The following is a 25,607-nucleotide window of genomic DNA, read 5'->3' on the forward strand; positions in this document are numbered from 1 at the left end:
ATTGAGTTTTTCAAGCAGCCTGCAGCCAGTGTTTACATGATCGCACCGCGTGGTGTATCTGAGCCCCTCCTCCGCCCAGAGCGTAGCTACCACGCGATGACGTCACGCGCACGTAAGTCGTTGGGCTGGAGGAGAATTCGCGGCGATGGCGACGACGGCTCTGCGCTGGAGAGGGACGCAGTGAAGCTGGCCTCGGCTCGGATATGATTCATGTTTACTCAATCCAGGTTTATTTGCTGCTTAGTAATTGCACGGGATTCGGATGAATATTTGGCTTCTAACTTCTCATCGCTCCGTTTGCGGGTGAGTCCGCCGGTTGTGGCCGTCGCTCGGTGTGTTTTGACAGAGGCCTCCTTTTTCGGGGTCCGCCCTCCATCTCATAACAACAAAAACAGTAGCGGAGAGCTGCTGCTAGCTCAGCTAGCTAATGTTAGCCGCCTGTGTCACAGCAATGGCAAACGCCAAGTACTATAAGATTACAAAACAACAACACACTGCTTGCTAGTTGCTGTTAGTTGTCGGCTGCTTGCAAACCAAACATTAGCTTGCTAGCATGAGCTATTTCACGGAGGTGCTCTTGGTTGACTATTGACGTTAGCAACAAAAAGAGCTTAACATTACTCAAACAGAAGGAAAGGCAGCGGTGATGTTGCCGCTAGCTCGCCAGTTACTTTTATCAATTGACGAGTTATTTGTCTGACCAACCTGTTAGCATACCCTACGTTAGCTGTTGACTTTTTTTTGCCGGTGTTTCAGTGTAGCCAGTGACCGTGTTATCTGGTGACTCTCAGTCGAATGAGTGCAGTTTCTCGTTGTGACGACAGCTGTTTAAAAAAACAAATAGGGCGGCCTTCAATGTTATACCTCTAATAATTTTTGAATACACTATCATCTGTGTTTAATATGTAAAGTTAGGCCAACAGTTTACTTAAGTTATATTGTGTCCAGTGGGACTCATTCACCTCTCGTAACATATCTCTTAATATGGGAAACAAACCTTTTGCTTATTTTAAGAATTACTACGGTTATGCTTAATCGGAAAGTGGCCCATATTCAACAAATTAACCGTTTAATAGTGTCAAATTCCTCATGAGACGCTAGCTACTCTGCTAAAGTATATTTTCCTCCACATAGAAAGTAACTTTATTAAAAGTGAACGCTTTCTGTTGTAAGACAAAAGCGACCTGACAAATATATACTGCATTGAACATTCGATTTAAAGGAATATACGGTTTCTATAAGGGCACCTACGTGTCCTGTTCGCGTTTTCAACAGCTGTCACTAAGACAACCACGGACTCATTCGACCAAAAGTCTCCAGAAAACACGGGTCACTTGTTGAACCGTAACGCCTTCAAATAAATGGCTTCTCCGCAGTTTTTTTGTTGCAGAGCATTTGGCTTGTTCGGTCATTAAAATGAATTTAAGAGAGGTGTTTGGGAATGTGCTTTTGATACTGCTATCTTTATCTCCTCAGAAAACGCTAGCCAACTTTAAATTATATCTTAGCTAGCACTTAGCTAGAATAAAGCCGTAAGGTTAACATTAAGCAAGCGGTATCTGAACTATTTTACAAGACACAAAGTAAGCGAACACGTAGGCTTTTATGTGAGTTAACCCTTTTTATTGCCGCTGTTGTGTTCAATATTACTTCCTGACTGTCAACTTCAGTCAGCGTTTCTTTTTTTGAAACGTTATAATATGAGTTTGGAGATTGGGGCTATTTGCTCGGTAATGTTGCAGCCTGTGATTCACGGTGGCTTGTCACGGGACAAGAGTAACGTTAAGGCTCTAAGGGGCTTAGCCTTCGCTGTGTGACTCTGAACTCACAGCCAGACTGAGCCGTAGCCACGGGTCATGAGCCCGCTCTGCGGTAAACAGAGCCGTGTGTGTGGCAGATACGCTTTATCAGGTAGCACCAGCAATGAACTGGACTCCTCAGTGCAATAATGACCCCCCCCCCTCCCCCTCTGGCTGCATAACACCACTCTCAACGACCAGTCAGTGTCTCCTCCTCTTCTTCTTCTGCTGCTGGTGTGGTGGGATTTCTGTCTGGCTTCTGCCCCCTCCGCATCTTAAATGGTCCTGAGAAGGTGTATTGAGGTCCTGAGCTGCTCATTCACTGACCTCCTCGGATCAGATTTCAGTTCTCTCAAAGAGCAGCTGACCTTTCCAACTATTTGTGAGCCTGTATGCTGAGAGATCCCTAACAAGATGCTTGTTTTGAAAAGAGATGTGAAGTGATATCACTGTTAGGTTTAGCACTTTGTATGTAGTTTAACATTACCCGAACAAAAAAGTGTGTATCTTTTAATGGTCTCTGTGAGTGGCATATTTTCCCTGACAGGGTTTAAATGCATGCCACCAGCCAAGTGCTGCAAGTATTTAGGAAAAGTAAGCACTTGACCAGCTATTTTGGCTGACAGTCAACCATTGTTGGGTAAATTAACCTCAAATAAGTTTTCTTTTATACCATCACATTTGCCATACTCGCTAGCCTGCTATTTGTATTCACCTCAAGATAGCAGCAACAGAGGTTTATTAAATCTACATTATGTGGATTGCTTGTTTTTATTTATGAAGGCGTACATTAGATGATACAACCACGTGACTGACCCGTGTTTTTTATGCCCGTTAGACTGTAGACTTAGTGCTTCATGATCCAGCTGGCATTTTTTCCATTCCACAACTGAGTTTAAGTGGTATCTCTGAGCTCACATGCACGCCACTGTGTGACCACCAGTACAGCTATATTTGCCAGGGAATCAAAAGGGCTTCTGTAGCTTGTATGTCTCAGGGAAGAAGTCTGCCGTTTGTGAAATACAGACAAGTTTGTAAGGAAAAAGCATTGGCTCATTATCCGTTTGCCTTCATTTCCACAGATTTCCATGTCTTACTTGTGAGAGTTCCCAAACAGGATCATCTGGATCGCTCATCGTCCGTTACTGATTGTCTGTGGTAAGTTTTAAAGCATGTATCACATTATTTTTTTAACAGTCTGCTGTGTCTTTAACTGTGGCTGTCAGTACGTTTGCGCCTATTTGCAACATTTAAAGCAACTGACTGAATGTAAGGTTTACTGTTCTCTATTGCTGGCCTAGCCTTTCGTTGTGGTGCTATACCATAATGAACTGATTTGCTATTGAACATGACTGCCTGACCATGGACTCACAATCTCCTAGTTGATCATGGGATACGATCAGTTGGTTTCCTAGACCTGTTGCCTTAGAAAGTATTTCATGTCACAATTGCAGTAATCCAGCAGTTTGACCGGCCTTTAAAATCCAGCCTGTTCCTGCATCGCTCTTCTTGTGAGCTCTTTTAATATCTGCTTATGTCCAAATGCAGTCTAAATATAAATACAACAGAAGCACTGCAAATTAATACAGAAAAGGCTTATTTTGTCCAGAGACTACTAGATGAGCCTCAGAATTAGCTCTTTCAGGCTGAGCTACTAAGGTGTACTTTTTTAAAAGTGTGTTTGGGTGCATTTAGTGCTTTTATTTTAGGGCAGAAAGTAAAGAGGTGACAGGAAATGAGGGGAGAGAGAGATGGGGAACAACACGCAACAAATATCCTAGATTGGAAGTTCACAGTCTGTGCCTTAACCCCTCAGCCACTGTGGCACCCTGATAACCCTGCTAACCCTCTCCTAGAATGATAATGTAGACATTAAAAATAAAGGAGTTTAAATGTCATGTTTATTTTCAGCAAACCGGTTGTCCAATAAGGTCCATTAACCTGGATTTTATCTGATAACCCTGCCAGATAAAAAAATGATCTGTTTAGAGGGACTGAACCTTGAATACCTATTGAATTTAAAACTATTTCAAAACCAATCATTAATATTGATGCGCTCCCAAAATAAGCTGTCTGGCAACAAGATTCAGGTTCACAGCGACCTAAACCGACCTGAAAACAGGGCTGAATATGACATTGTCAGAACAGCTGTGACAGTAGTTTGAAATATTTAGTTTTTATAAATGTCGCTCGAGTAGAAAGAGTTTGCTCAGTGACTGGCCTCAGAACAGAAGAAGAAGAAAAAGGGGATCTTAATTTGAAAAGTCTGGGCATGTGATCAGACCACATGTGAGAAGAAGATAGCTGCTTTCGTTTAGTGTTTTAAAGATAAGAGCTTACGTATAACATCTATGTTTGACTGTCTGAATTACCCATCGTCTTTCTATGCTCTTCTTGTACAGACTGGTCCAGGTCGGAGTTCCTCGTTGGGTGACCCACACTCCTTCTCAGGGGGCCATGGTACAGTACCTTCACTTTATGCATGCTGTAGACAGTAACTGCTGCCTGCCCCGTGGCCTGGGTGCAGTCTGCAGAATCGGAAACTCTCCCATCGATTGTCAATATTTATCAGCTTTGTTTAGCAGGAAGCAGACAGGTTACGTCAGCTGCAACAGTGTCAAAGGTCCTCAGAGGCTGCTGCCTAAGCAGGGCAGCTTTCAGTTTTTACTGCAGGAATATAGGTTATATTGTTGCATCATAAAAGAACCACTGGAACGGATGTGTTGCCTGTTGAACTGTGTGTGTGTGTCTGTGTCTGTGTGTGTGTGTGTGTGTGTGTGTGTTGCAGCTGCCCCCTGACTGGCCTCAGCACGCCTGCTCCTTTGTATATCAGCTGCTCGCAGGCAGCGGCGGCTCACGCTGAGCCGTCATCCCAACAGGATGCGCCAACGCTAGCCCCTTATCTGCCATCTCTCTCGGCCACCTTAATCTTTATTTTTGTAGCATGTTGGGACTGAACTCAGCTCCTGATCAAACACAGGGCCATAGGTTTGTGTCGCTGCCTGCCAGCAGAAGGCCAGACAATTTTTATTCCACTAGTTTGCCCTTGAGGAAAAAATTCCGGACTCCGTTTGGATATCCAGACCTTGCATTCCCCACTGATTGACATCCTCTGTGAAATATGTTCATCTTGCATAAGACTAGTAAGTGACCTCAAACATCCAGCCCTCATGAATGCCTGCAGGCTGCTGGTGGAAATGTCCTTTTAAATGAAAATTATCTATTTAATTTAGAGTTCTACTGTCTTTTTGGGGTCTCGTGTAAATTATTTACCATGGATGTTTTCACTTTTAGAGTTCAGAGTGTCACAAATTACTGGCATTTGTTTAAGTGTGGTTTGTTGTACAATGGGTCATTATAGTAAATCCGCCTGGGCTGCACTTTAGAGGGTGGGTGGAGAAGTGAAGACAGCCACACAAAGCAGCGTAAAAGCAGCACTGTCAAGTCAGTTTTAAATCGACCCCGTTTCACAACAAGGGTTGAGACACTTCCGTCGTTTCCAAAAATGCGAAGGCCAATCAAACACCACCGCAGCCAGGAAAAAATTGAGGTACTTGTGAGTGTGTTTGTCAGTGCGAGTGAGCGTGTTACAGTGAGAGGGTGATAAATGAGGATATGGAGCAACGTTTCAAAAGCCGTACGCAAACTGAGGAAAAACTCACGAGCGAAAGGAGGTTGTGGTTAAGTTGGAGTTGGTGCAGCGAAGAGTTAACCTTCACCTTTTCCATGCAGGAGGAGGAGGGGCAGCAGAGCTTGGAGTGCATCCAGGCCAATCAGATCTTCCCCAAGAAATCTCCTGTCCTGGAGGAGGAAAACATGCAGGTGAGGAAGCCGCTGCCCTCGCTCGTTTATCTCGCGCTGCAGAAAAAACCCAGTTAACCCCCAAAGTTATTTGTAAATATAAAAGCGAGTCTTTTTCTCTGTAATCGGTTACATAACTGCAGTGACACATGTGACTCCCAGCTCGCTCTAAGCTCATCCAGGCTCAGTAGGAAAGTTTCAGATGACAAAAGAAGTCCACGTTTGAGAATTTGTAGCAACATCTGGATCTGAAGTATCAACTGCTTTGTTTTCAGATTCAGCTTTATTGGCCACATATTTAAACACATACAAGGAAAATACACTTAATAACCTTTTGTTATTTCCTGCAAAGTTTTTACTACAAATATTATACAAGTCTGCACAGACATGGATGTAAACTGCAGTTTGACTGGTTGGTAGAGGCATACAACTGTGAGGTATTATGTTTAGTTTTTAGTAAATGTGAAGAAATCCGTTGATAGATTTTTTTCCTTCTAGTCCAAGAAACAACAAGTTCTCTCTGTCATTGATCCATTGGTCACTCCATCTCTGTCTGCTTCATCTTAGTCACCGTATGTGTTCAGTCAGCTGATTTGTGGTATTTTTAAAGCAGCAGTTGAATAACTTAGGAAGCTTACATTGCATCAGCCAGTGTTTTCATCACTGCAGAGCAAACATATATTGTAAGGATTTGGTTATGTGGCTTCTTTTTTTTTTCACAGAATGGACGATGAAAGAGCCAAAATTATAAAATAGGGTTTAGCAAGTTTGATAGAATATCTAATTGCGATTATTTGATGATTATTTTGATATTTACGTCATTATTCTCATTGAAAAACACATTAAAATGATTTCTGTGTTTGTTTGCATTTGTTTTCTTACGTCTGTATAATATGTGTAGACCAGGATATCTCTGCTGCAAGACTATATGTAATTTAAAATGGTATTCAGACTTACATTTCACCGTTTAATGAATAGTGGGCTTCCGGTGATTTGAAAATGGCAGTAGGTCATATTGCAATTTCAATATAATTTTGGTTAATTGTTCAGCCCTAATTGGAAAGGTGGTAAAAGTTCCTGGATTCAATAAGAGGTGCATTTATTAGTTAAGAATGGAGCTGCTTATACTGTGAATGGGCTTAGATTAGTTTCTATTATGTGTAATTTCAGTTAGATTGACAGCTGTACTGAGAAATTGTAAAAAAAAGGCAATACAAGTGGTAAAATAATGATTGTGAACATACGTAGTGAAATAATGGATCCTACTGCAGCCCTTTGTGCATCTATCATGATCACTGGAGATCAAGGTTGCTCTGCTGTTTGTTTCTAATGTTTCATCTCCTGCTGTTGCTAGGTGCCCTTTCCTGAGCTGCACGGGGAGTTCACGGAGTATGTGGGCAGAGCAGAGGACGCCATCATCGCAATGTCCAGCTACCGCCTACACATCAAGTTCAAAGAGTCCATCGTCAACGTAAGTATCTGTGAAAAAGTGACGGACGAGCTCCGAGGTTGCATATATGATCAGAGCTCAGAATGAGCAGAAGAACGAGTTCCATTGTCTCTAGTGGAGGCTGTGTTGAAAGTGCTGTAATGTTTTGTGAATGGACAGAGCTGGAGTCATTGTGGCAGCGCCGTGGTGACCAGGCCATTCAGAGCTGATCTGCGCTGGCAGCAGCGCCACATGACTCTCTGTCACCTCTGTGTCTACACTTGCTCGCCCCGCTCAGCTCTCTCTCTCTGCACTTGCCGTTGCCATGGTTGTGGTGGTTCCAAAGGGGATGCAGAACAGTCGCACCCTCTCTGTCTCACTCTCTCTCTATGTATGTTTTCAGCACATTAACAGAGAGACTAGCTTTGTTACCCAAAACTTGTCACTTTCTAAAAAAAACACATTGTTATTTTCCACCATAAGGATGTTCACTGCACTGTTGACTTATATTAAACAAAACCTTTTTCATACTCTCACTACTAGACTGGCTTCTTCTCTATGAAATATATTATATATATTATATATTCTCAATTCTATGTTGTTACATTCGGTGTGAGTGGGTTTCTCACACATTAAGAATTACTCTTAAGTTACCATGCTAAGAGGAAAGTTGTGCAATGACAAATTATGTGGTACAAGAAAACACTTTCTCTGGTTTTACTTCCACCTTTAAAAAAAAAAAAAATCATGCATAGATGTGCAAATAACATTCACTCAGATTATTTTAAAGGATAAATCTGGTGATATTCTGTATTTTTCTTACAGGCAGCAAATGTCATGACCAAAAGCAACAATACATTAATTGCTTATCATTTGATCAGATAGTTCCTGATTTCAATCAAAAATGTTGCAGTTTTTATCTGTGCAGCGGCTTGAATTAACATGAACTGGGTTTTTTTGTTTGGTTTTTATTCTCAAACTAAAGTATTAAAAAGGAAGTAGGTATGGTATCAGCAATAGTACTGAAAAAGTTAGATAGCTGCAGTATTTCAGTATTCTGGATACAGTAACGGTGGTTCAATAGACAAAACTTGGAACCAATCCATCTCATTTTATGTCATTGTTTAGTTAATCTGGCCTTCATGTGTGTTGGATTTATTCAGCAGTTCTGGTGCTTTTCATTTGAGTATTTGCTGTGTTTGCTGAAATGTTCTTACTTAGTGTGTTGGATTCATGACACGTGCTCACCTGCCAATTTTATTCCTACCACCATGTGTATGTGAATCAGAATCATTCTGAACTGACAGGCTTGTGTCCGCTATTTGTAATTAGCTATTTCTCTATATAAGGAAAGCTCTGTTGGGCCGGTGAAGCAGTTGAGAGCTATGACTCATTGCAAAGAAGACCATGAGGGTAAAAATGTAGAAAACGTAACTTCTAGTGAAATGCAAACAATAGTTTCAGAAGTAAAAGTGCCTGTGCTCACATATGACAAATCATTCTTTAAGACCGTGTGATGGTTATGACTTGTGGTTTAAGGCAGCTCTAAACTTGTTCTTAGAGTAAGAACAAATGAGGTAATTGATGAATCTCGGATTTGTGCTTTAAAACGTTCATACGCACGGTTTAAGCACGGATTTGTGCATACGTGCTGTTTTGTGAATGAGCCCCAATGTTCTCCTCGCACATATTTTGGAACGGGCTGTCGAGTCATCAGTCTGCATCACATGGCCATAGTTGTAAGAGCTGGCAGATAAGTGGTGGGAGGTGCTGGAAGAGAGAGACAGAGAGCAAGAGAGGCTGTTAACAAGCAGCCCAGGAATTTTGATGGTGGCCAGATTAGTGATTTAGATTAGAGAGCAGGAATGAAGTTGTGGCGGCAGGACGCGCGAGGACATCCGGAATGCGCCGCGATGACAGGAAAAATAGTCCCGAATGGCCACGCGATACATTCTCATTATTGTTTTTCTCTGTTTTTTGTTTGGGATAGCAGAGTTGTTGTTGTGAGGTGTCAGTAAGTACCAAGCACAGCTGCACGGCATGGAGTGGGGTTGATTGTATCATTTGTGTGCCTGCGTAGAATCCTGCCTGTTCATCCTGTGTAGCACCAGGTGTCAGAACAAAGAGGACGAGATGGAAAAATGATCTTCTAATGCAAAATTTACAACAACAACAACAAGGTCTCCATCAGGCAGTGACACCATCACCATAGTCCACTATTAGGAGTTTTTATCCTGCTGACGGCTGGCTGGTAATCGTGCATGGCTGCGAAAACCTGTGTGTGTGTGTGTGTGTGAACAGCAGCTTGAGCCACACCTTTTTTTTTTGTTGTTAAAAAAAGCCCCACTGCGCTGCTGGAAAGTCCTCTCGCCTAATTAACGGAGCTTAGTCAAAAGCAGCGAAGCTATTTCCCTGCAGTATTCAAAGTATGCACTTAAGTCATAAGCACATGACAGTTCTGTACTTTGGATTGTATTTGCCTATAAAAGATAAGACTAACTGTGGGCCAGAAGGGAAATGCATATACAAGCTCTTCAGGATCAGTGTGTTTTTTGTGCTCTCATAGTCAAACTTAAGAAGATTATGTATATTAACAGAGCTCGTCGTGATGTGATGTGAAAATGTAATGGAAATGCACCTGGACATTTAATCTGTGTGCTTATCAGCGACATGTAGCTGAGTGGTTTGGTTTATACAGTGAAACATTGAAATGTAGCTGACTTCTTAGCATGAAGGACTTTTTCTGTGCTGACCACTAATTATTAGTAAAATGATTTGTTAGTTGCAGTCGACCACGCCACTTGTACTGACTGCATGCTATTCAACACCTCTTTTAAAGGTGGAGTGGGTGTGGAGGTTATGTTCTCTCTCTGTCCTTCCATAGGTCCCTCTGCAGCTCATAGAGAGCGTGGAATGTCGGGATATGTTCCAGCTGCACGTCACCTGTAAGGACTGCAAAGTTGTCAGGTAAGACCAGTGAAAATTTCCTTTTTTTTCCCACTTTCTTGCCAAACCATAAATATTAAGCTATAGGGAGCAGCATGACTTGTCCAAAGCTAACACAAATCCACATTCTAGCACCTCTAAATTGCACTAATTAACATGTTCGCTTTGTTTAATCTGTACAACCCAACCAAACCAAAAAAAAAAGACCCAACCGTTTCTTGGCTGGGTGCAGGGATTTCCTGGAGTATCCGCTGGTTGCCCGGCAACATTGCGGTGATGACAAAACTCCTGGAAGAAACTGACCAAGAACTAGTCCCATAAATAACCTTTGTAAAAACAGAAATTTAAACAAATGATATACAGTGTTAGGTGGGTTTTGTTGACTTCAGACTTTTCCTGCTCTTTCCAGTTTCAAGCCAAACTGAGTTTTCATATTAACCAGACATATGTATGAAAGTGGAATCAGTTTTTTTTCCTATGATATAGAAAGCCGTAAATCTTTTACAGTTGTACAAATGTAGTTATTTCTTCTTTTCTGCTTCTCCTTTGATCCCCAGGTGTCAGTTCTCCACTTTCGAGCAGTGTCAGGAATGGTCCAAACGCCTCAGCGCGGTCATGCGCCCTCCTTCTCGCCTGGAGGACCTCTTCTCCTTCGCCTTCCACGCCTGGTGCATGGACGTGTACGCCGGCGAGAAGGAGCAGCACGGGGAGCTGTGCAGACCAGGTAAGCCACCGTCTCTCACGTGTCCTCATGTAACCCCCGAGTGGAACCTCTCCAACTCCGCTCCGCTCTTATCGGACATTTCTGTTCCGCAGGCGAACACGTGACCTCCTGGTTCAAGAATGAGGTGGAGAGGATGGGCTTTGACACTCAAAACGCCTGGAGGATATCTGACATCAACAGCAAGTTCAGGTAATAGCAGCTTTCATTCAGGATTCCTGCTGCTGTGTTGATTTCCACAACTCTCGGCTAGAAGATAGATTCCATCCTTTGCTTTCATTGGCAAACAGTACAAATCTGTGTGTGTGTGAGTGTGTGTGTTAGACAGTGGGTGGCTGTGTTATTGTACTCTACTGGTGCTGCGCCCTGGGCAGATAAGGGCCCAGCCCAGGATTAGATGTCTATGGACAGAGACTTTTGTTGAGCCATCTCAGCCCCCCCTCTCTCTCCCTTGTTAACCATTGCTCTCTCTATCCCTGGCTGCTGCTAGGCTTTGCCCCAGCTATCCTCAGCAGCTCCTGGTGCCAGCCTGGATCACTGACAAGGAGCTGGAAAATGTGGCGGCCTTCCGCTCCTGGAAGAGGTTCCCTGCAGTGGTTTATAGGTGGGTTTTTGTTTGTTTCTCCTTGAGCTCTTTAAACTAAAAGGTGAGGCTGTTTACTGCCACACAGCAATGAAAAGCTTCCTTGTGTGCTGATTGGCCTATTTGTTTGTGAAAGGGACAGAGCCATCATCACATACAATCTTAATTGTCATATATCAGTGCCACAGTGGACAGAGTTTACTTTCTTACTCCCTCCAGGCTATATTTCTATATTTTCTTCTATTCACAATGGGTCACCGCAGCCAAGACCACTGCACCGATGCCCCAGTGACTCGTGGTTGTTGTATTTAACAAACAACCTTTAATCTTTGTTTTTGGAAAACTGCTCTGACCATAAATTGCAAGTTTTGAATGCCTGTTTTGTGCTTCTCAGCACCTGAAATAAATATGAAACAAAAGTTTACTTTAGGGGCTGTAAAGTTACGTAATCCGGTGGTTCTCAACTTTCTTTCTTCTGTCAAGTATCCAGTTTTGGACTTAAAACTAAAAACATAAAACATAATGTTGTGCAAGATAAATATATATAAAGAATAGATGGTAAATGATGTGTAACCCCTTCCTCACACAGGCACCAGAGCACGGGTGCTGTGATCGCCCGCTGCGGCCAGCCGGAGGTCAGCTGGTGGGGCTGGAGGAACGCCGACGACGAGCACCTGGTCCAGTCCATCGCCAAGGCCTGCGCCGTGGACAGCAGATCCCGTAAACACATCCACAACGGCAGCTACACCAACGGCTCAGACCTGCACGACACTGACTTCGGTTAGAGCTAAGGCGACCTCACTCACCCTCATACTGTATACATCACACACACACACACACACACACACACACACACACACACACACACACACACACACACACACACACTTCCAGCTGAAAACACACCTTCTGCTGCACCAGACAGATATTTCCAGCGCTCAGGTCTCGCTACCTGCATGAACCTGCTGCAGGCAAAGTTACGTAATCCGACCTGTCAGGACTTGTCTGAAGCAGCTGGCTCATACAAACACACACGACATCACAGCAACTTATGTCACTTTCATGTTCATGTTCTTCTTCTTCGTGGTTTATTTGCACTCTCATTCACTGTCCAGCTCTGGGTTTAATACATGAATTGTTCTGAGATGTTGTGTTTTGTGTCTGTATCAGAATCCTCCATGACCAACAGCTCAGAGGTGGAGACGTTGGCCATCCAGCCCCACAAATTGCTGATACTGGATGCTAGATCCTACGCTGCAGCCGTAGCTAACAGGGCCAAGGGGGGAGGCTGCGAATGCCCAGGTAGGTCCAGCTCCAGTGAAATAAGGTCAACATGTACTGCAGGATTCAGCACGCCAAACTTAAAATCACCCCCAGCTTTTTTGTTTTCTCACTTTTAAAAAATTCTATTGTTCTTTTCCCCCTTTTCCAGAATACTATCCCAACTGCGAGGTGGTGTTCATGGGCATGGCCAACATCCACTCCATCCGTAAGAGTTTCCAGTCTCTGCGTTTCCTCTGCACTCAGATGCCTGATCCAGCCAAGTGAGTTTTTTCTTTATTTGCCTCCAGCTTCAACCGCTCAGACTCCACTCCTCAGGCTCAAACTGTTAAAGCCGAAGGTCTCCAGTTTTGCCGTAGTAACTGTCGGCAACCAGAAATCACAGCTGTGTTTTGGTCTTGGCCATACATCTGCGCCTGATTTAGAAAGGCTGGCCCAACACCAAGCAGAGATTCTCTTTCCATCTGCACGCCCCAGACTCCACGCTACAATGATGTGTAATTGAATCATGCCGGCTTCAGAGTGTGTGACGTTGCAAGTGGTTAAAAAAACAATCGGAGGAAAAAAACAAGATTTTAAAAAGTTAAAAATCTAGATTATAGCTTAGCATGTTTGATAGGGTCTTACTTTATTATCCGTCCCCTTGCTGTGGATGCAAAAAAACTGTTGTTTTTCTTGTCTAATTTCCAAAGAATTTTGTGATGTTTCCAAAAGCTAAACCACATTTCTAACACTATATCAAATATTATTGCTGCTAGACTTCATAGACATAAAAGAAATCTAAAGTTAAAACCACCTGTCTCTGTCACAGAAGCTTCAGGTTTATAGACAATAACAAACATTGATGTTAGAGTTATAACCCAGTTAAGATAAGAGAGGGTTAAACATTAACGTTTAATTGAAGTAGGCCAATGTGTATGTAAGTTTCCCACTGCTCATGTAATGTTTTGAGACGTTATAATCAGTGAACTGAATCAACCTTTGGGATTTTTAATTTACCACCTTGTTTTTCTGAGATGGAAAATTAGAACAAAGCAGAATTGCATAACCCTTATTAATCCACATCATGACTGTGCTCGTAGCTATAAAAAGTCAAAGAGAAATGATTGATGTTGCTATAAACGCTGTGGTATATGGAGCTTGACCATATAAAACATGCACACCCTGATGTCATGGTGTGTCTGAGCTCCTCTGATGTTTCTGCTCTCTGTATCTGCAGCTGGCTTTCTGCACTGGAGAGCACCAAGTGGCTGCAGCACCTGTCCCTGCTGCTGAAGGCGGCTCTGCTGGTGGTCAACGCTGTGGACCGGGACCACCGGCCCGTCCTGGTTCACTGCTCTGACGGCTGGGACCGCACACCTCAAATCGTCGCTTTGTCCAAGCTGCTGCTGGACCCATACTACCGCACTATTGAGGTACAGCTGACTGCATGAGTTTATTTTTTATTTTTAGTTTTGGGATCAGCTTATATCTTATAATAGTTGTGACTTGCTGTTTGCGTAATTCGTCTCATATCTCGTGTCGTCTTAACTAGGGGTTCCAGGTTTTGGTAGAGACGGAGTGGCTGGACTTCGGCCACAAGTTCGCCGACCGCTGCGGCCACGGGGAGAACTCTGAGGACCTGAACGAGCGCTGCCCCGTCTTCCTGCAGTGGCTGGACTGTGTTCACCAGCTGCAGAGACAGTTCCCCTGCTCCTTCGAGTTTAATGAAGCCTTCCTGGTGCGTGCCCACTGTTACTCTCAGTGGAAATCAAACATCTGTCGCTCTCTGGAAGCCCGACTCTTCTCAGATCCTCAGATTAGACGCTTCAGAATGTTTTCATATACAGAATTGGAAATGACATAGCATTGATTCATGCGTGTTTACCTTCTGTTTCCAAGCGTGAACCGCTAATGTGCACTTGCAGTCTGGGTGTGTTTACTCTTCCGAGGGAAACTTCTACCGTCTTCCACTTTTATTATCATACCCGAGGTGTGTATTAAAGTATGTTTATATATGTGTGTGTACGCAGGTGAAACTGGTGCAGCACACCTATTCCTGTCTGTTCGGCACCTTCCTGGGTAACAGCGGCAAGGAGAGGGAGGACCGGCACATTCAGGAGAGGACCTGCTCCGTTTGGTCGCTGCTGAGACCGGCCAATCGCACGCTGAGGAACATGCTGTACTCGTCACACTCCGAGATCGTACGTCCACCGCTTGTCACACAGTGTTCAGTGCCTGGGTGGTTCTGGTAGCTCTGACATTTAACTTGATGGAACTAATAATGAACCTATAAATAATTAAGTTAAATCGAGTTTTTTTTATATTAAAAAAAGGCTGATTGAAAACCAGCAGGACAAAGGATGAACAGATGTATGTTAGAAGAAAATGTGTCACTGGAATTGATTAGAAAAACAAGTCTTGCGTATCCAGGCCAGCAGAGTCCTCACTCAGATGCATATACTAGAAAAGATGAGCCCCAGAAGGATGTATTTCACAATGTTCCTTTAGATTTATTGCTAATTGTTATGCTCTCTAACTTGATTTAGCAATATTTTATTTTCAGCCCCCAACTGAGAATTTTTGTGGTCGCTGTTATTATTTCTCATCTCTCTCTTTTATACTTCCCCGAGTTAACGTTACAGCTGTCGTCGCAGGTTCTCCACCCGGTGTGTCACGTGCGCAACCTGATGCTGTGGACGGCAGTCTACCTACCCAGCTCTTCCCCCACCACCCCTTCAGATGACTCCTGCGCCCCTTACCCCGTGCCCGGCGCCAACCCCGAGGACGCGCCCCTGGGCAGGTGAGCCTGGCGCGATGGCACCGAACCCCCCCCTCTCTTCCTCCCTCATGTAAGATAAACACAGGTCGAGGTCTCCCACAGCCGACGGGACCCGGCTTTTGAACTTCTCTGCTTAGATTCTCTTGCTCTGCTCAGGCCATCCCAGGCAACACATAACTGAGTGCTTAATGCTTTGCTTATGTCACGCCTCATGACGGTCCTGCTGTCTGTATGGAAGGACGACAGGAGGTTGTCTCATTCTATATTGTTGACATTATTTATGACAGTGGTCTCCAAGTTAAAGAATGCTTCTCTTTCATTACGTGGGCACTGTCTTTTGTTTTGCTGATTCTGACGTGAATGATTTGCCAACCAAACATTTGGTAATGATTATGTGTGCAGCTACGTTGAATCATAGGGTGTCAAATACAGCGAGCCATTGTTATGTAATAGTAAGCTTCTTTTTTTTCTCCACGCATAACTCTTTTCTCCTTCCCTCCTTCAGACGTACGAAGACTCGCTCTTTCGACAACTTACCCAGTGCGTGCGAACTTGGAAGTACTATGGCTCCAAACCGCCGCTCCAGCGACCCGAGCCTCAACGAGAAGTGGCAGGACCACAGGCGCTCTCTGGAGCTCAACATGGCAGTGGGGCCCGAGGAAGGGGGCAACCAGGACCAGGATGTGCGGCCTAACGGAGTGGGCCCTTACACAGACGGAGTGGACTCCGAGCTGGACGACAGCCCGCAGCCCCAGGCTGCACGCATTGAGCTGGCGCAGGCGGCCTCCCTGAGCCCAGCGGGAGGGGAGGACGCAGAGGAGGCAGAGCTCTCTGTGGCATTGGGCTTGGCTGAGGGCCAGATGGAGAACATTCTGCAGGAAGCCTCCAAAGAGGAGGCGGGAGCAGAGGTTCAAAGAGAAGGTAGTGCTGTTGTCACTTGTGTCATTAACACTGTTGTCACAGAGGTGGAGACAGAAGCAGAAACCAATGAGGATGACCAGAGCGCCAAAGTCAACGGGACTGAGACACAAGCAGCATTTGCTAATGGTCACCATGCAGAGGATGGTGAAGTGGAGGCTGAGGAGGACGCTGAGTCTCCTGCTCTGCCTGCACAGATGGAAGAGGAGCAGGAGCAGCATGCAGCTGAGGAGACTCACACAGCGGAGGAGGAGAAGGAGGAGAAGGAGCAGGAGGAGGAGGAGGAGGAGGAGGAGGAGAAACAGGTTGTAGAAAGCTGTTCTGAACAGGAGGAAGCTGCACATGGACCCAGTCAGCCCGGCTCAGGTGAGCCAGAGCAGCTCACAGCTTACAGAACTTTAACTAACGGCTTTGCAGACAGCTCGCCAGAAGAACCAGGTGCTGATGAGGAGACTTGCCCCGACTCTGACTCTGACAGAGGAGTCTCAGAGCCTGTGGAGCTGGTGGATAAGAGAGCCTCTCTTATGGAGAGCTCCACTGAGACTCTGACTGAAGAGGCCTGCAGCAGGTTGGAGCTTCCTGCTCAGCCGCCTGTGAATCAGAGCCGTCAGCCCTGCAGGAAGGAGGTGCTGGAGACGGGCGAGCACGGCTTTATCAGGACTTTAAATGGGGGCAAGCGTCCCTCCGTCAGTGCCTTTCAGCCTGCTGACCTCAGCAGGGACGGGCTGTGCAACGGTGACACCTCCGACGGGGAGCCCTGCGGAGGACTTCACTTGGCCAAAGGGAACGGGGAGCGGGCCCCTCTGAGCCGACAGGTTTCACTGGCGAGCTGCAACTCCCTGATCCTCCACCCACGGGGCAGCTGCTCTCAGCACCGCTGGTGCCACGCCCTGCTGAGCCGGGCCGCCATCAGCCCAGAGCAGCCGTCCCGCAGCCACCTGGACGACGACGGGCTGACGCTGCACACAGACGCCATCCAGCAGAGGCTGAGGCAGATCGAGGCGGGCCACCAGATGGAGGTGGAGACCCTGAAGAAGCAGGTGCAGGAGCTGTGGAGCCGCCTGGAGAACCAGCAGCACGCCGGCTCCCACAGGATCAACGGAGACATGGGAGACGAAGTGGTGAGACTGTGCAGGCCTACCAGGAAATACAGCCACCTGCTTAACTGTAACCACCTGGATGTAATGTTAATGTTGTACCTGCAGTCTGATGGATCATGTACTGATTAAATCTGTCTGTGTCCCCCTCCATACAGACCTCCATGACAGACTCAGAGTACAACCTGGACCACAACTGTCTGTCTCGCTGCAGCACAGAGCTCTTCTCAGAAGCCAGCTGGGAGCAGGTGGACAAGCAGGACACTGAGGTGAGCAGCTGGACTCTTCTAAGAGTGGAAGCTGATCGCTGTAGGTGAATTTACTCACACACTGCTCTCTGCAGGTCACTCGCTGGTACCCCGACCATCTGGCAGCCCACTGTTATGGCTGTGAGAGCAGATTCTGGCTCGCCACCAGGAAACATCACTGCAGGTAAGCGCCGAGAAAATATCAAACGGCAGTGACTCAAACCCTCTGTCGCTGTCAATGACATCATCCACCAATCCTGTTCGTCCTGTTTAGACTTACATAGACTGTTCTCGTGTAGTAGCTTGACCCTGTTTACTGTTCAGGGTTTTCACACAGGCATCAGACACACTACACATGTAGACACACTGTAGGTCAGGTTAATTTCCTGCAATATAAAAAGCAAACTTGAGAAAAGGCTGCAGCACAGGATTTAATGACTTAACTATACTTTACTCTGTGCTAATCTGATGGTTTCATGTGACCGATGATGATTGAAAACACTAAAACAGTCAGTCTGTTACAGAGGTTTATTGGCTGGACTTTAGTGTAATTGGGCAGAAGAAGAAGAAGTGCAGTGTTTTACAGCAGCGGTTCTGTCCTCCACTCGTGTGTCCAGGCCGAACTACACGACCCTTTTATTCTAAACAAAGTGGGACTGGAAACATCAGGACTATCTGTCGCTGCTTTGAAGTCTGCAGGATAATAACGTTCATTTGGTGCGTTTGAGCCGTCGCTCTCGGTCTGTCAGCTGGTGGTATTTCCTCTGCCGTTATCGTTTCCTCATATCACCACCGCCTGCATTTTACTTCCTCTACTTCACTGCGGCGGGGTTAACCATTGGTTGGCTGCAGCAGGGGTAGATTCAGTTTTGGGCGTCCAGTCATTCATAGGGAGATGTAATCAGGAGTTTGGGCTGTAAACAAAGTTGTAAACAATAATCTGGCTTGGGTTCAAAACACATAAACCTGGTTTTAAGTGTTTAACAGTGTAAAGTTGTAGCTGTCGTTTTATTTTTTAAAGCGGACACATGTGTGTTTAGTGTGTGTGAAGTTTTCTGATCTGTTCAGGCAGTTCTTATCCATTGTCTGCCCCCCCCCCTCTCCTCTACAGTGGCAGGGAGCCTGTCCAGGAGGTCTGGTGAGATCCGGCTTCCCTGTCCCCCCACCACTCTACCCTCCCACCCCTAATGCTGCACCTTCCTCTTCCTAACCCTAACCCTAACCTCCCCACACCCCTACCTCCCTTCCCTCCTCCCCCACTGCATCAGGTGTCCTTTCATTCTGTTCTAGTTGTCCTCAGAGAAATCTCTTTTCATGTCAAAGATGTATCAGCTTGAGTGTGTGAGTCCCGCAGCACCGGCGGGTCGCCATTCAGCGGTTTTCTAATTGGCTGTGACTGCAAAGCACGGTGCTGTGATTGGTCGAGGGCTGAGTGTTATTTCACACACAAAAACAAAAAAAAACAAAAACAGACAAAAAATTAAAAGTCAACCTCAACTCCCCTCCTGCCATAGCACCACATCACCCCCCCCCCCCCCCCCCCCCCCCCCCCCCCCCTCACCCTCATCCAAATCGACCACCACCCATAACTTCCTGGCAGCATGCTGCCCCAGACGAACCAGCCCCCTGCATCTCACCTCCCAGCAGCACAGCATGGTACTGGAGGACACTCAGTCCACATGGTGGTGCACAGGGTTGCAGACTCTGAGTGAATCAGGATTTAGTGTGTTTAGGCAGAGGAGGTAGAAGAGACCTCTGTGTGTGTGTGTAACTGTGTGAGCATGGCCTCATGTCTTAACGTGTGGATCTGAGCATGAGTAGCTGAAACCTCCAGTGTGACCTGCCTTCCTGTCCAGTGCTGGTAACGTGTGTGTTTATTTTTTTAATGGGCTGATTATTTCAAGTTAGCACCGCTGATGTGTTGGAACACCTCTGCTAACCCGGCATGTAGTGAAACATCACAGCAGAGCTCCAGTGTAAACAGCAGCAGCAGCAGCAGCAGCAGAGAGGATCCACTGAAGCAGTTTGAAGTGTCAGACCTACTTTCCACCTGCGTTATCCTGCGTCTCTGGAGTCACACAGGAGGAGAAACGTTTACACACCAGGGTCCTGTTCTTCAAATGTGACTCAAGTCATCCAGACCAACATGATATCTGCCAGCTATGAGGGTCAAGGTCAAGACGTTTTTGGCCGTAACCCAAGAATTAATACGATAATTATGACCAAGTTTCACACAAATGTCTAACAGGATAAAATAATGAAGTGATAACATTTTATATCCTGAAGGGCAAAGGTCAACTTCATAATCTCCTGCAGAAACACTTCTCTGGCTGTTATTCAACACCATAACTCAGGAACAGACAGGACTTTGATATCATATTTCACATTTGGTCAGATATTTATTAGGTGACACTAATCTTGGTGCCCATCATAAAACTGTGCTGATTTGATTAAATTCCTTCAAAGTACTTAACTACAAATATTATATGAGCCTGGACAGACGTGACCACTGTAATTTATAGTGACTCAACCTCACACACACCCTGCTGCTGCCTGAAAAGCTTATGTGTATTAATCCGCAGCTGAAAATAGTCCCTAAAAATTCACTCTTTGCTACTGTTTGAGTAATGATTTTTTTTTTTTAAACTACAATGTCCAGCAGTTTTTAGGTAATGAGTGAGTCCTATTTAAAAATTAATATAGATTTTTTGACACATTTAAAATATTTCTGTCAGCTTTTATTATTTTAACTTAAAGCCAAGAAAGCCTAAACATATTCTGAATATACTATCAACCTGTTCAGGGATCTCTAGTAAAGTGTTAAAGAGTAAACTTCTGATACATTTGTGTGTAAATGATAGATGAAAATGATGAATTGTAAGAAACTTTTATTATAGGTTTTACTACTTTCACTCTTCACCTTAAATCATAAATACCAGCTTTTTATCTCTTTGGTGCCTCTTAGTAAAGCGGTCAGGAGGGACTTCTTTGACATGTATGAAGAACAGGACCACGGTACAGATGTGACGGAGTTGAGATGCACGGTTAATAGCAGGTGTAAAGGGTCTGTGTGTGTGGGAGTCCAGCAGTGACCTCTCTGTGTCCCCCCCCCCTGCAGGAACTGCGGTAACGTGTTCTGCGCCAGCTGTTGCGACCAGAAGATCCCAGTGCCAAGCCAGCAGCTGTTCGAGCCCAGCCGCGTCTGTAAGACCTGCTACAGCAGCCTCCAGCTCAGTCCGGCCCCCCTGGAGATGGAGCTGGAGAAACCCATCACAGCCAGCTCCAACTAAGCCTCCGAGGACCGGGATGGTGGCGGGCGCAGTAGATGTGGAGGAGGAAGGGGGGCGGGGCAGGGGGGGCTGGGCTGAGCCGCCGGCCACTGACACAGGCGCACTGCTGAAGAAGAGCACAGGAGCTACACAGAATGTCCCTATGTACTTTTTTATGTGTGTGTGTGTGTGTGTGTGTGTGTGCTGTGGATGTGGAATTCAGTGTGTATATACTGAGGCTGACGTGGGTGGAGGCGCTGAACTATGGGAGTGCACATGGGTGGGTGATGTGTGAGAGGAAAACACACACACTGGCCACACACACACACAGGGTTTGTGGCACTCTGAGGCCAGAGGAGTGAGAATGGACATCCTGGTGCCTTGGACCAGGCGGGCAGAGAAGGTCGTCTCACTGTGTCACTGAAGTCTCTCGGAGGATTTCAGTCCATTGAAAACACCAACACTTCTCATCAGACCTCTACAGACCATCATCTCCCAGCTCGGACTTGTTCCTTTGTCTGGAGGGTTTAAGATCAGGAACCATGAGGAACATGTGGCAATTCGGAGAAAGTCCCTCAGCGCTGAGAAATGTTTGGATGCTGAGCTGATGCTGACTAGTTTAGGGTAAAGTTTGAAGGGTCAGGTCACCCAAATTGTAGCATTATCTATCAATATAAATAGTTTCGCTGGTGTTTACTATTTAATTGATATTTTCATCATCAGTTTGAAAGTGCTGATCATTTTCTCGGTTAGCTTTTTTCGATAAAATGCATTTATTATGTCTGAGCCCCAAGTTACATATTCATTGGGTTTTGTATTGCCGGTCAGACAAAACTAGCACAGAGATTCATGACAAAGGAAAGCAGCAAATCTTAACATTTGAGAAGCCTATATTCTGACATTTAGTTCCTACAAGAGGTCCTGATCAACAATTATTTCCTACATTTCCCATAATGCAACTTCATGTATAAATGTGAGTCTCCCATTTAAAGAAAAAAAAAAAAAAAAAGTAACAGTAAAATTAGTTTCCAGAAATTACTGTGGATAATCTACAACTGTGAGTGGGGTGAACTGACCCTTTAACACACTGCGGGCTGAATCTCAACAGCACATTTGCTTGCTTTTTGTTTTTGTGACAAATTTGATCGGCTTTTCACACAGAATGGCACCAATGTGTGTGTATACAGTATATACAGCTAATAGACATGCAGATACAAAAGAAGAACAAAAATGGCAGAGTTGTGTGTGTGTTGAGATTCAGTCCACAGTTTACATAGCAGCAGCAGCTGGAATCCTGAAAGTATTTGTTGGAATATATGAAATGTTTTTTCTCTCATGTTGTGAATCTCGACCGCAGTGAAGATAAAACCTCACACGCTCTTTAGTGAAACTATCTGTGCTCATCAGCAGCCGACACTGCCGTAAACTTGATGTGTGGCAGTGTTGTCAGGTTGGTGTTAGGCGGCAGATGAGCTGTAGTCGTTTGTGCCCCAGACACGGAGCGACTGACAGCGTAATCTCAGTAATCTGTGTAATCTCCTCCTGTCACGCCCTTCACTCACAGCAAACCCCCTTTTCTTATTTTTTACCCAGCAGGCACTGGGAGCCGGACGTCTCGCTGCGCGTTTCAGCCGCCGGTGGGATTCAGCAGTGAAGTCACGGTCACAGAAGGAGCTGTTCAAACATTTCAAATCTAAAACTTTTCATTTGATTTTCTTATTTTTGAGACCTGACTTTTGATTCCTCGCTGTGATTGGCTGAAACGTGGAGGAGGGCGGCGGCAGGAGAAAAGGGCTCTTGGTGTTCTCACTCAAATCTGTCAGAGAAGCTTCACTGAGACGCCTGCTCTGCCTCACACCCATTCAGTGACCTCCACATATACACACCAACACACACACTTATTTTGTAAAATAAATGAATAAAATAATATATTCAGATACCTATATAGCATTTAAGAAAAAAATGTATAGAATCCTTGAATAGTGGCTCACTAAATTAGTCACCAAAAAGTTTTTCTTTTTTTTTTTTTAAATTTCTTTGTTTCTTATGTTGTTAATTGCAGAAATGTACCTATATTTTGCGACCTGTTGAAGAGACAGGTGTGTGTTTTTTTTAAACTAGAGAAGCAGGGTGTCCTGTTTTGATGCTGCAGTGGATTTTTTCCCTTTTAAATGCGATCATTACTCTGATTTTATTTATTATGAATTTTTTTGTTGAATGGCTGTTTTTGAAAAACCAGACAATTCAATTGCCACAGGATAATCAGTGTTTATGAGATGAGGGAGGGGGGGAGGGGGGGTGAGAGATGCTTCTGATCTGTTGCTGCGGTGACGCTAGTCTCGCATCGGCCAATCAGAGCGGGATGTGTGGAGTTAAACGTATGAGCGGTGAGACGTCTATGCACTGAGAGAACAGTGGTCCAAAACAAGCAGCCTCAATCCAAACTTAAAACCCCCCCTGACCTAGACCCCACACCCTCCCCACCTTTCCCGCTGACTCACACACACAAACATTACTCCATTCATACCTACAAACACTACCTCTACTTTCTACACACACTCGTTCACACACACACACACACACACTGAGCTTCTAGTAGCTGAGTGATTAACATCGAGGACGGCCTTTGTTCTTATTATTGAGACTATTTAGTTTTTCCATGAATCAGTTGGAGCATTAAAGGTACAGCACACAACTTAAGTTCATGATGACCTTCTTGTTGTGACTGCCAATCTTTCTTTTTTTTTCTTTTACACCCCTCACCACCCAGCATGTGATGTCAGCAGGGGGGGGCATGTAGCAGTGGGCACAGAAGAATCAGAATCAGGCATTTCTATTTTACTATCACAGGAAGTGCTTAAATATAGCCGCGTGATTGACAGCTTGATGATGAGTGAGCTTGTGTTCCTGACCAGCTGAAACCCCCCTTTTTTCTTTTTGAGGCTTATTTTAAACATGGTGGTAGAATCAGCAGATTTCTGACGTGTGCAGTGGAGCTGCTGTTTTAAGGTGGTTGGAACAGGCTTGAAGTGTTGGTGTTAAATTCAACAGCTCAACCTTTAAATATTGTACTATACCATCAAATTGTAGTAGAGACGCTGTATCACTAATTGATGGGTCAATTAGTGATAAACTGCATCAAAATTAATTCTGCAGCAAGAGTTCATTTAAAATCTGTAGTGTGGCCCTGATCAGCTGCTCAGGACTGATGTGAGAGCAGAATCCTGACTTCAGACTGTTCAGATTACAATGTTGAGATAAACCTTGTCTGTAATCTCAGATGGTGTAACGTCCCTTTATCTGCAGGCTATCGGCTGCAGCATGTGTTTCTCGCTCTGTACTTTCACCACAGTCACATGCATGATGGGGCACCGAGCTCGACTCGTTCAACAATCCAGGAATGTGAATTGTCTTTAAAAAAATATATATAAAAAACAAAAAAAAAGAGGCTGTTTTTTGCACAAAGTAGACACTGCCACAGAGTCCATCAAAGTAAAGCTCAACCTGAAAGACTGCTGTTGCTTTTCAGTATTGTAAGTGATCCCACAGAGCATGATAAGAGAAATATGGAGCAGTGGTTCTGGTTCTGGTTGTGTGTATGTGTGTGTGTAGTGGTGTGGGAGGGTTTTGCTAAGGTGGGCATCAGTTACACATGTTGCCAGGACGATCCCATGCTGTGCTCTTTCCCCCCCCCCCCCCCTCTCTCTCTCTCCCTCTCCCAAGAAGTTCTCTTGGTCTGCATATGTCGTATTTTTTTCTTCACGCACGCTGACGTGCTCTGTCGGAGGCGTCACTGCTACGGCCCAGTAATCATTTGATGCGAGTGTGTATGTGAGATTGTGTGTGTGTGTGTGAGAGAGAGAGTGTGTGTGTGTGTGTGTGTCTCTTCTGGTGGAGACTGGTGCCAAGCAGTTTTATTACGGGTCTCTCACAAAGGGATCACTCGTGCTTTTGTTGGATTTTCCTCTTCTATTTTTTTTTTCTCCTCCCTTCTGTTTGATAAGCACTTTGAACCTTCTCATGTCTGTCAGAGGAGTGTGTAGCTGTACATAGCAATTTCCTGTAACAACAAGTGCTCCTTGTTCAGTCTGAATATTTTGTTTTTGTTGGATTTACTTTAATGAGCATTACATTGTTGTAGAATTAAAGGAGAAATAAACTAGATAAACCTTACTGTGTTGTGATATCTGCTCTCACTGATAAATATCTGCAGCTGCAAACACACAAAGAAAGAAAACAGTCAAAACACTTCAATCATGTTTAATGCATGTACTGGTATACATATCTAAAAATCAAGAAACTCTTAAGTTACTGGCTTAACATCAATGTCTACTTATTGAATGCAAATTCAAAGTGAATACATGACAGAAAAAGGAAACAACCAAGAGAAAGAATCGAGATTGGAAAAAAGCGACGGGTGCTGCTCTAAAGTTAGTCATGCTCACTGATGTGACGAATGGAGGTGGTCTTACTGGCTCTAAAGAAACGGTACTAGAAAGTGACGACCCCTGACAATAACTAGACTTCATATCACTGCACAGAAACAGGACATCTGTACCATAATCAGCAGCAGCAGCAGCAGCGGACTAAACAAGCTGAGGCCGTGTCAGCCAGCCTGGCTGCATGGCGTCTGTCATCAGAGGCAGAGCCGCAAAAAACAACACAAGGAACACTTGGAGCAAAACATTGCTATAATTGTTTTACAAAGTATGGCTGAACGACGACTGTCAATAAAGCAATTTTTATATTTATTT

At 44.9% G+C, this 25,607-nt stretch overlaps 1 protein-coding gene across 1 annotated transcript; it reads left to right on the forward strand.

The window, feature by feature from the left end:
• The first annotated feature begins 148 nt into the window (after positions 1-148).
• On the forward strand, positions 149-25,026 carry mtmr3 (myotubularin related protein 3). Its single transcript, XM_062416841.1, has 20 exons — positions 149-303; positions 2,882-2,957; positions 4,202-4,259; positions 5,532-5,621; positions 6,955-7,071; positions 9,914-9,996; positions 10,533-10,699; positions 10,792-10,888; positions 11,187-11,300; positions 11,869-12,059; positions 12,450-12,581; positions 12,712-12,823; positions 13,780-13,975; positions 14,095-14,280; positions 14,573-14,743; positions 15,197-15,342; positions 15,827-17,360; positions 17,495-17,605; positions 17,680-17,768; positions 20,703-25,026. The coding sequence occupies exons 3-20, from the start codon at positions 4,257-4,259 to the stop codon at positions 20,872-20,874; spliced, it is 3,711 nt and encodes a 1,236-aa protein (XP_062272825.1). The 5' UTR covers positions 149-303; positions 2,882-2,957; positions 4,202-4,256; the 3' UTR covers positions 20,875-25,026.
• The last annotated feature ends 581 nt before the right edge of the window (positions 25,027-25,607 follow it).

This window comes from Scomber scombrus, chromosome 4 (assembly GCF_963691925.1).
Source record: "Scomber scombrus chromosome 4, fScoSco1.1, whole genome shotgun sequence".
In the NCBI taxonomy this organism is placed as follows: domain Eukaryota; kingdom Metazoa; phylum Chordata; class Actinopteri; order Scombriformes; family Scombridae; genus Scomber; species Scomber scombrus.